The 11,749-nt window shown below is 37.8% G+C and overlaps 1 protein-coding gene across 2 annotated transcripts; it reads right to left on the bottom strand.

Moving 5' to 3' along the window:
• Nucleotides 1-266: 266 nt before the first annotated feature.
• Nucleotides 267-11,311, bottom strand: LOC148720982 (melanocortin receptor 5-like). Of its 2 annotated transcripts, XM_088739501.1 has the most exons (3): nt 10,553-11,311; nt 4,411-4,433; nt 267-1,118 (listed from the first exon to the last, which is right to left on the bottom strand). In XM_088739501.1, exons 1-3 carry the CDS (start codon nt 11,309-11,311, stop codon nt 956-958), a joined length of 945 nt encoding a protein of 314 aa, XP_088595627.1. In that variant the 3' UTR covers nt 267-955. The 2 variants fall into 2 exon arrangements, with proteins under 2 accessions (XP_088595627.1, XP_088595626.1); XM_088739500.1 differs by lacking the exon at nt 4,411-4,433 and having other exon boundaries at nt 267-1,077; nt 10,486-11,311.
• Between the last annotated feature and the right edge of the window lie 438 nt (nt 11,312-11,749).

The following is an 11,749-nucleotide window of genomic DNA, read 5'->3' as shown; positions in this document are numbered from 1 at the left end:
TTTTGACAGGGTAAGCAGTTCATATAAGGAGTCTTTAAGAAAAGGGAACTCTAATGAGGAAGATTTTTAGGTAAAACAGTAACCAATTTATTTGTCTACTGTCAACATTCGCCACTCCCTCACAGCTTTTCTAAGCAGTTCTCTTATCCTAAGTGCCGTTCACATGGAATCTTCCTTTTATCCGCAAAGGATACCTGGAGTTTTTTTATGTTTAAGGCGAACGGCCAGGCTCCCGCGAGGGCGGTGCAACTTTAACATACGCAGGCAACGGAACCATCTCTATATATTCATAAGCATTACAGAAATTTTTCTGATAACAAGACAATTTCGAGACTAAATGTCAACCAACGCAACTCGTTTGGTAATATGGCGTCAATAACAAGTCGCTTCCTTTAAATTAGGAAAGGAACTTTGAAATTAAAAGATCCCTCAAACTACTCTTTGAAGTTTTACCCAATACTTTTATATTTCTAAAAGAAGATTAATCATGAAAGTAAAATGCATGCATATCTTTCTTCAATTGTACCTTACTGTATTCATGATCATTGGTGGCTAGCTAACACGAACAACAGTCTTGCAAAGATATGGTTAGTGTTTCCATTGCCTTCTTTCAGCTATTTGCATGGTGTACACAACAAGCCATTTTGTTATCATGATTACTCGATTAGACGTGAGATCCTCACAGAGCTTTGCACGACAGAAATCAAAAGTATTGTTCGATGATTGACATAAATCAGCCTAAAAAATATAAATTAACGGGGGAAATATTTATAACATAAAAAACAAGAATTAACGGGGAAAATATTTACAACAGACTGTGTACATGCCTCAAGCAGCAGTATTATTTGAGCTTTCGATTTCTTCCTATCCAATAACATATTTGACGGGCGTTTTCATGCAACAACTGTGTAATCACTTTCAGCTTCGAAAGTACTCTTTATAAGTTGAGGAGGACCTAACTCCATGGACAGCAAAGTGCTTGTCTAATTGTCTGCTTCACTGCTTGTCTTACTTCACTTATCTTCCAGCAGTAAAGGAACGGGTTTAAAGTCGAGTTAAAGAAAACTAAGACAATTGCTACTTCCAATATTACTACTAGGTCTGATGAATATGTTTTACTGCAAACGGCTACAACTGTCAGTATAAAGCTTGGTGCATAACAAACTACTGATGCTAACTGCACCCACAATGCACTGTACACTGCCTTTTTGTATCGCACAATGTTCTGGGTATTTGATTGGCTCCGCTCTTGTTGGACATGATCTTGTACTTGAGCCTGATGACGACTGAGACCCCGAAAAATTTTTATATACGAGGCGACTGAAATAACAAGGCAAGATGGTATTAATATAGAGAAGTACAGAATGGGTATACGGTAATCTAATGTGTAGCATAAAGCAGCGACAGTACATTCAATCCAAAAGCTAGCTATAATGATGTATGTGCGTTTCAAAGTTACAATTTGTTTGTATCTCAGCCCCAACAGCAGGGCGAGAAGTCTGTCCACGCTTATGGCCGTCATCGTCATCAAAGACACTCCACATAATGTATAGCCTGTGAGGGAGGAGGCTTCAAATGCGTATCGACAAAGATTCCATTGTTCGTGAGTCACAGAAAGCCATAAACTAGCAACGAGAGGCTGGGTAACAAGACCAACCAACAGATCAGTTGCTGCCAGACAACGATACAAGAGTTTGGACGGCGGATGAAGGGATGACTCTTTGTGAAGGGCAACGAGGATAAGAGAATTGCCAAGAAATGCTGTGATGGAGAGGAGAATGTGGACTGTTAGGAAAGAAATTTTTGATTCTTGTTGAACTAGTGAGGGGGAACAATACACAGACCAAGATGTCTTGGTCTGTGTTCCACCTTCAGTGAAATTGGTCGACATTCTTCTGTTTTCTCGTCTCCTTTTTCTTGCACTGAGGTTATCTGGGATTGCAACGAGAAATATTTCATCTAAACAGCGAAAAAACATTACTTCCTACTTAGTAATTATATAACCTCCTTATAATTGTTTATTCGTTTGAAAAACGTCTGAGAAAGAAAAATAAAGAAGATTCAAGCTAAGGATGTCCAACCCATGTCAATCAGTTCAGGTTTTCGAATGCATATAGTGATTTCAAATTAATCGGTATGGACACCTCTGGACGCAGATACAAACCTATTTTAGAATATTTGAATTCAACTGTGTAATTTATAACCTTTTGTGGCTCTTCCACCTCCGTTTCGTCTCCGACGAAACTAGGGCAAAACAAAAGAACAAAGAATTGCTGCCGTTTCTTTCTTTTACATTTTCTATTTGTTCTTCTCCTTTCGCCAACAAATTGTAAGTGATTATCTTAGATATGACAATATAACAATAAGGGGCAATTGTAGAGACATCTTTTAATATTTCTCCTCCCATTGCACAGTGCGACAAACAGACCCTCTTTACTTGGATCAACTTAAGTTGATAGGAATCTTATTAAGTGCCATATTGTTTGTGTGGTAAGTTGACACTAATAATTATCAGACTCGGCAAGCTGAAAATGGAAAAAGTTCTCAACTTAATGTTAAACCAACGTGGAATCGAAATTTGTTTAATTCTTTATTCCAAATAGCGACCTCAGCTAAACTACTAGGCAATTATATGTGGACGGCTCTCAACTGTTTATATCAATCAATTACCAAAGCTGAATTTAAATACGAATTAGCACTTAAGTCAAATCCCTTGGTAAGCACAAAACACGTCAGCTATAATACTGTTTGAAAATGCAATATGAATGAGGGAACTTTCTTTGATATGCTGTTATTTTCTGCTAGGGCCGATAATAAAGTAAAAATATTCTTTGTGTATTGTACTCAATTCTGAACTACAAAAAAGCTTGAAAAGAGAGTGGAAATATTGGAGTAGTTAACCTCTCGAAAGCGGTAGACCTATAATTAGTATAATTTGGTATTTTATTTCAAAGTATTTTGTATTTAAATGATTTGGACGATTTTTTATTATCCATTGATTAAAGTATAACTAAAGGTAAAGATCAAGTAGCCTTGAGTTTCCTCCTCCTCACATAAAGATAAGAGAGTAGATGATCTAAAAGAGACTGTTTGGGGCTGCGTCGGTGGGAGTAACGAAATAATTTGGATATCTCAACAAAGTTGAAATGGTAAATTGGCCACCGTAACGATTACAAAAGCTGACGTTTCGAGCGTTAGCCCTTCGTCGGAGCGAATAGAGGAATTGTGGGTTGTGCGTGCTTTTAAAGGCAGAAAGCACGCACAACCCACAATTCCTCTATTCGCTCCGACGAAGGGCTAACGCTCGAAATGTCAGCTTTTGCAATCGTTACGGTAGCCAATTTACCATTTCAACTTTGTTGATATATCCAAATTATTTCGTTACCCCCACCGACGCAGCTCCAAACAGTTTCTTTAGAAACTATCAGCTTTTATTCATTTCTATAATTAGTATAACTTAGGAACAACTAGAAAATAAACCGAATTAGCGACCTGCTGGAGTAGAGGAACCCTTTGAATTAATGAACTTTTAAAGCTGATAATATTCCTCATTCGAATTCCCTTTTCGGCCGTAACATGTAGTTTCAGGAAATTGATCGATCTGAAAGTGAAGAAATTTCCAAACAACCGGTTAAAGTCAATTCTATTTTATACCCATTATTTAAAGTGCACCTAAACCTAAAAATTTTTTCGCTTAAAGAAATAAGCGTATTTTTTGGAGTATTTCTGTGCAAAAATTTTTTTATTTGCTCAATCTTCAATTTTCTGTGCCCAGTCAAAATACGGAAAATCGGCCGCCATCCTGCCCCACGACCGAGTTTAAAGAGGAATGGCTCTAGCGGGTAATGTGGCGTCAAATCGAGAACACGGAAGTCTGCATTTCACACATTTTCACTTGTTTGGGAAGGTTGTAGTCGATATTGTCCGAAAATAGGCCGACTAAGTGTGTTGTAGGAGGATGTAGCAACATGCGAAATTTGCAAGAAGGTATCGCGCTTCATACATTCCTCATACAACACACCTAGTCGGCATATTTCGAACAATATCGACGACAACCTTCCCAAACAAGTGAAAATGTGTCAAATGCAGACTTTCGTGTTCTCGATTTGACGCCACATTACCCGCTAGAGCCATTCCTCTTTAAACTCGGTCGTAGGGCAAGATGGCGGCCGATTTTCCGTATTTTGACTGGGCACAGAAAATTAAAGATTTGAGCAAATTAAAAAATTTTTGCACAGAAATACTCCAAAAAATACGCTTATTTCGTTAAGCGTAAAAAAAAAATTCTGAGTTTAGGTGCACTTTAAAGTACCGGTGGGTATATACACAAGCAACGAAACCACTCTGCATATTCAAAAGCATTACGGACATTTTTCTGATGACAAAACAAGCTCGAGACTAAAGGTGAACCAATACAACTCGATAAGAAGTACCTCGAAACACTCTCACAAACTACTCTTCGAAGTTTTATCCAATACTTTTATATTGCTAAAAGAAGATTAATTAAACATGTATGCTTATCTTTCTTCAAATATGCCTTGTCGTATTCTTGATCATTGGTAGCTAATTCTCTGTAAATTCTACCTTACTTTTAGTTTTCTTCGTTAAAAAAGGCTTTCTAGTTTACACAACAAGCCATTTTGTGTTAATGATTACCCGATTAGAAGCGAGAACCCCAGAGGGCTTTGCGTCACGTAAATCAACGTAAGGAAACATAAACTAAGGAAAATATTCACAACGTAACAAAACAAAAATTAACGAGTAAAATATTCACAACAGACTATGTAAAAACCTTGAACAACAATATTTCTAATAACATACTTGACGTGACTTCATCACTCTCAGCATTGAGAGCACGAATAAAAATACAACTCGAGAAAGATCTAACTCCGCGCCGTGGACAGCAAAGTGCTTGTCTGATTGTCTGCCTCACTGCTTGTCTTACTTCACTGATCTTTCAGCAGTAAAGAAATGGATTTAACGTCGAGTTAATGTAAACGAAGAAAACTGCTACTTCCCTAATGACCACGCCCACCAACGACTACTGAAGCCCTACTTCCTTAGGAAAGTTCACGATTAGAATTCCCCACCAGCGTTTACGCAGTTAAAATGCGTCGGAAGTTCTTTTTTGTGTCAGAAAACGTCCTCAACCTGTGAGATACCTTAGTTAAGAAATAAACTATAGGGTAGATATGGAGACATCTGTCATTAAAATTTCATTGGCTGGATGCTTATCAAGAGTTCATATCATTTTTTAGGAGTCAGTTGAAATTTGAATCATTGCGGCCTTAGCAAGCAAAATAAACTATTTCAGCTGGCGATTGCACTCAGTCTTGGAAAAGTTGAATTTTTTTACAATTTTCGAACTCATCAAACTATTTAAATTCAAATTTTCGTCACAGCTACGAACTTGTTTTAAAATATTTGAATTTACCTGAGTATTTCAGTAATTGCGCTTTCGAGCTTTACTCTCTCGACTATGTTTCTGACTAGTACTTGAAACGAAATAGTTAACAAAAACATCGATTACGCCAGTAAACCATTTTCTGTTTCTACAATTTGTTTTTTCATTCTCTGGTTTTTCTGCTCCTTTCGCCGGCGAACTCACCAGTAGTGATTACCCCGGATAATGACAAGCCAAAGGTAGCCTAGTAGACCCTAGATCCGCTTTTTTCACAATCAGACGAGTAAAATACCTTCGTGTTAGGTAAATTTTCATGTAAAAGGAAAGTTATTGAATTTTCTTCCTGTGATTCTCTACAGTGATGAGCGATTCTCGTTTGGTAATTTTGACAGTTATTTTCCATTATTGAAATAAACACGACTATTTATTGATCGAGGTGGTAAATAAAAGCCCGGGTTAGGTTGTCAAAATTTATTACTGACTTGAAGAACAATTTATTACTTACTACTTTTTACCATTATTATCATAACTTATAAACCTTTGGTTTTGGTAAGCTTCGACTTTAGCAACTCTTAGCCACCTTTCAAGCTCGACTGTAAAATTACTGCATGCTTCATATTATGCACTGAAGAACGAATCAGTTCAGAAGCGCGAACAAAAGATGGTGTATTGTATTCAAGGTCATCCCTTCTTGGATTGCGAAACGCAATTGAAAGATACCTCAACAACCCGCCATTTAACAGGATAATTTCTATTTCAAAAGGTACAGATTTCCAAGTGTCAAACAAGCTCTTCCGGAGTCAAATAAAGCGAAACAAGCGCGAGAACAAAGGAAACACAGTACACGAAACACAAACCTCCAATTCAAGTACCTGACCTCCAAAACTTGCAGTCGTCAAATCCAGTCTGGGGAGACAATCCTTGGGGTCTTGCACGGAATATCTGGCTTCATATAACCTTGTACTGGTGTCGTTGAGGACGCGAAGGTCTACTACAGTTGACGAAGCAAAGCTTCCAGTTCTTGTTAGACGACAACGGACGGGAATACGTGTCAATGACCCATGACAAGGCTACTAGCCGCTTCTTACGGGCTTTACTACAGAACAGAGCATAGTCAAGGCTTCTCTATTTGTTAAATTTAACGAGTGTTTTCATACAATAATTGTGTAATCACTTTCAGCTTTAAAAGTATTATATATGAGTCGAGGAAGACCTAACTCCATAGACAGCAGAGTGCTTGTCTGATTGTCTGCTTCACTGCTTGTCTTACTTCACTTATCTCATCGCAATAAAGGAATGGGTTTAAAGTCGAGTTAAAGTAAACTAAGACACCTGCTGCTCCCCTTAATACTAATAAGTGTGATGAATATGTTTTACTGTCAGCGATTACAATTGCCACTATAAAGGATGGTGCATAGCAAACTACCAATGCTATCTGCACCCACAGTGCACTGAACACTGCTTTTTTGGCTCGGCTGTTGTTCAACAAGATCTTGTAATTGAGCCTGGTGATAACTGAGACCCCGAAAAATCTTCATACACCAGGCGACTAAAATAACAAGGCCAGATGGCATAACTATATGTCCATAAGAAATGAGTATAGGCAATCTGATGTGTAGCACAAAGCAGTGACATTAGATACAATCCAAAAGGTAGCTACAATGATATATGTGCGTTTCAAAGTTACAATTTATCTGTAACCCGCCCTAACAGCAGGGCGACACGTCTGTCTACGCTTGTGGCCGTTATCGTCATCAACGACACTCCACATAATGCACGGCTTGTGAGGAAGGTGGCGTCAAATGCGTATCGACAAAGATTCCATTGTTCGTGAACCAGAGGCACCCAAACAGTAGCATTGAGAGTGGGTGCCTCAGGGATGAGATAGCAACAACAGGAAAAAATAGAGACATCAGTATTCAGTATTCAGTATATCAGTATTTTAACAGTGCGAAAGATATCCAACTCTTTTAAGATATTCGAATTAATTTACCTCTAAATAGCTTGATGAATTTGGATAAAAGCTGATAGTTTCTAAAGAAACTGTTAGGGAGTGCGCCAAGCCTGCATGTCTAGTATATGCTTTACTTAGCACTGATTTAAGATGTATCAAATACTGCTGTCATAATTTTACTATGGGATAAAAAAACCTCTCTCTTCTGAGGCGAAATTTCTCAAACAGTGTAGATAGTACGCGTAAATATGAATAATTTCTTCCTTTGTTTATATTTTGCTTCCGAAAATCAATTTCGAGCGAGCGATCGAGCATGAAAAGAGAAATAATAACTTACCGTTTTCTGAAAAGGAGATTTTAAATGAAATTCTACCCAACACTACCACATTTCTTGAAGTTGAGAGGCAGTACTTAGGCTAGAAAATATTCTTCAGCGTTTCGTGACTTCACAAACAGTTGTTTTGTTTTTTTTTCTTAATGTCTTTTTGTAATTGCATCTGAAGACAGATATTGTTACCTTGACAGCACCTGCTAGGTCACGATCACGTAAAGCTGACTTTGTTTAATTACACTTAGCCAGAAACTTGAATATTCGACGTGAAACGTTATTAAGTCGGAAACTATTTGAACGCAGACTTCGTAAATGACAACCCATTACCGGCTTTTTTTCTTTGCGCCTCACATCCGACCAAAATTGGAAACGGAGACAATCACTCGACAGGTACGAAATACCACATAAACAAATTAATGCTTTGGGCCATTCCACTTATTTTCCTTCAAAACTCAACCATGCCCTCCCATCAAGCTATTAAAATTATTTAGGATTATCCCTCTAACAAATCATTCAGTCACGTGTATGAGGGCGTGATGGCACTTTTGTAATTATTTCCTCAATTTGACAGTACTTGGGATGAGGTAAAAGCTTGCTTGTTACATGTACACAAGCTTTCATGCATGCGGCAGGTGCTTGTACCCTAACATTCTTCCTGTGCCGTAGAATCTTCACAAACATTCTGTTTTAATAACAAAATCAAGAAGCTAGAGTCGCTCTCGGCTATCGCCTCGCGCGACTCTTACACTTCTTACGTGCTTAGCAACCTCCCGCGTGCATCATAACTCAATAGTGTACGCTGTGGTGTTTACCATTTGTTAAATATGTGCGCTTCAAAGCTACGATATGTTTGTATTTCAGCTCCAACAGCAAGGTAAGAGGTCTGTCCACGCTTAGCTTATGGCCGTCATAGTCAATAAATACACCAAACATATGCTTGTTATGAAAGTTGCCTCTGATGTGTATCGACAAAAAACCCATCGTTCACGAACCACAGACATCCCATACGTAGCAGCAAGAGACTGGCTAACAAGGTCAAACAACAGATCAGTCGCTGCCAGACAACGGTACAATATAACTCTATTGAAATGAAGAAAAAAAGGAGTATTTTTAGATGATAATGATGATGATGATGATGAACTTTATTCATGTGTCAATGTATTTAGCTGAAGCTAATTGGGGACACAACGTTGATGAATAACGTAATTAATGATAAGAAATAAGCTATAGATTATATAACGTAAGGGATACAAATTACGCACGCGGAGCAACGTAGATGAATAACCTAATTAATTATAAGAAATAAGCTATAGATTATATCACGTAAGGTACAAATTACGCACGCGGAGCAATTGTTACCATTTATCAGTTCGGTAGGATCCTTACCTCTAATATGGAACTTAAACCTAGAGAGGCTACTAATTTCAGTGATTTTTTTTTTAGTTTGTTCCAGAGAAATGGTCCAAGATATCTAAGAGAGTGTTTACCATACAATACAGCATTAAACCTAGGCATATAAACATTTTGATTTCTTAAATTATATTTACAAGACTTAGGACTATAAATGTCACAAATGAAATCAGGAACTAGCCTATATTTAACCTTATACATAAGTATAACCATATCTTGCAATCTCCTATTAAGAAGGGTAGGTAGTTTAGCGCGATCTAATAAGCTCATTTACGTTTCTGAATGTGAACTATAGACTATCCTCAGTGCTCGCTCTTGAATTCTTTCAACTTTCCTTGTATCCGACGCCCTACAGAAATGCCATATGAGATATGGCATAATAGCAGTTTTATATAGTAATAGTTTAGTCTCCGTAGTAACCAAGTTTCTCAACCTGGCGAGAACGCCCACCTTTTGACTGGCCTTCTTGCATAATTCGCTAATATGTTTGCTAAAAATTAGATTCTCGTCGAAGTTCACGCCCTCGTGTAATGCCTAACTGCGTGCCTGCGGTATTCTGAACCGAAGATCTACATGTCATTATGCGCACTTCATTATTTTGCGATTGAGTGATTGTAATGTGATCGTTATTTCGATTTCTTTTTTCTTTTATGCGTTATCTTGAAACGCTACACTCGGATTAAAGGTGAAAGCTACAAGAACCTTTTCATCATAATGGTCTCCTGTAGCAACGGCATTCTGATCCCGGTCGAAACCCGATCAAAATAAGAGAATAAATTTGATTTTCTCCGGCTGTAATTTAAGTAAATTTGTCTTTGGCTAAAGATTGTTACTTTAAAGACAACTCTATGAGAAACAGTGATAATCATGGTTAAGTTTGATTTTAAAAAAAAGTAAATTGATTTAAGGATTACTACATGATAAAAATGTTGATCTCGCTTACCGGCTGACTTGTAAACCGGCTCTTAAAGCAAACTGCCTACTTTTTGAAGCTGAAGTCTCTCCTAAATCTTTATTTGACTAACGCTGTTTTTAAAAAGAAAAGAAAAAAATCCCATCTCCTATCTACCTCTCAAGAACATGTTTCTATCCGTTTGCAATACGTTGTTTATCATCAGGAATGCTAACCAGAGACTCTCCTCTACTTTAATACATTTAGTAAAATGAGTTTTTTTTACTCGACTTCTCTTTAGCTGTTCTCGATGGAACTGAAACAAGTACATTGAACTTTTCTATGCGCGATAACTGCTCGTGCAATCACATATTATTATTTCTAACTTCAGCATAGTGCTTCTCTAATAGTCTGTTTTACCGCTTGTCTTATTTCACTAATCTTCCAGCAGTAAAGAAACGGGTTTAATGTCGAGTTGAAGTAAACAAAGATACCTGCTGCTCCCCTTAATACCACTGAGTGTGATGAATATCTTTTACTTTCAGCGATGACAATTGCCACTATAAAGTATGGTGCATAACAAACAATTAATGCTAACTGCACCCACAGTGCACTGTACACTGCCTTTTTGTATCGCGCCATATTCAGTGCATTTGTTTGGCTCGGCTGTTGTTGAACACGACCTTGCACTTCTGCCTGATGACGATTGAGAGTGCGGAAAATCTTTGTGTACGAGATGATTGTGATAACTAGGCAAGATGGTATAACTATATATTCATACCAATTCGTTATACGATGATATAAATTGATGAATAAAGCAGCGACAGTGGGTATCACCCACAGGGTAGCTGCAATGATGTATGTGCGTTTTAACGTTACAATTTGTCTGTATCTCATCCCCAACAACAGGGCGAGAAGTCTGTCCACGCTTATGGCCGTCATCGTCATCAAAGACGCTCCGCATAATGCATAGCTTGTTATGTGGTATGCGTCCCTTGCGTATTGACAAAGACTCCAGTTTTCCTCAGCCAAGAATATCCAATAGGTAACATAGAGAGGCTCACTAACAAGACCAACCAAAAGGTCAGTTATGGCCAGACTACGATACAACAGTTTGGACGGCGGATGAAGGGAAGATTCCTTTCGAAGGGCAACAAGGATAAGGGAATTGCCAAGAAAAGCAGTCACCGAGAGGAGAATATGCACCGCTGATAACGAAACTGATTCTTGTTGAAGCCCACCTGCCAAAGAGGGGGAGCAATGCTCTTCTTGAAATGTTTGAGTATGTGATCCACCTCCTTTTAAATCTTTTGTCCTCATTATACGTTTTTCCTTGAAGTTGTCTAAAAATTGCAACGAGCAAAATTTTCTTTAGACCACTCCTACGAAAAAAAAAACCCTATACCTTGCTTTGATTTTAAAACCTAGAATATTGACTTCAAAAACATAGTTACCAGATTTCAAATGTAGGTGAAAACTGTCTGTTTGATTAAGATACATGTCACTTTTTATCCGATCGCATCGCTGTGTTTTGCATTTACTGTCACCCGTGAGAGGAACCAGTTTCTGCGTAACGAGCAGCTTATTAGATCCCTTCTAATTTCTCTGGACTTTTTCGCCATAATTTACATTTTACTTAAAAATCTTTATTAAAAAGAACAGAACGTAACCATAAGTAATATCAATAAATGTAAGTCTTGAATGGTGCGATCTTTTCGGTTGTTGTTGTTGTTGTTGTTTTTTTTTTTTCTATATGAA

This window comes from Stylophora pistillata, chromosome 11 (assembly GCF_964205215.1).
Source record: "Stylophora pistillata chromosome 11, jaStyPist1.2, whole genome shotgun sequence".
In the NCBI taxonomy this organism is placed as follows: domain Eukaryota; kingdom Metazoa; phylum Cnidaria; class Anthozoa; order Scleractinia; family Pocilloporidae; genus Stylophora; species Stylophora pistillata.
The sequence above is the reverse complement of the archived record's forward strand: the minus strand, read 5'-3'. Positions and strand labels throughout refer to the sequence as shown.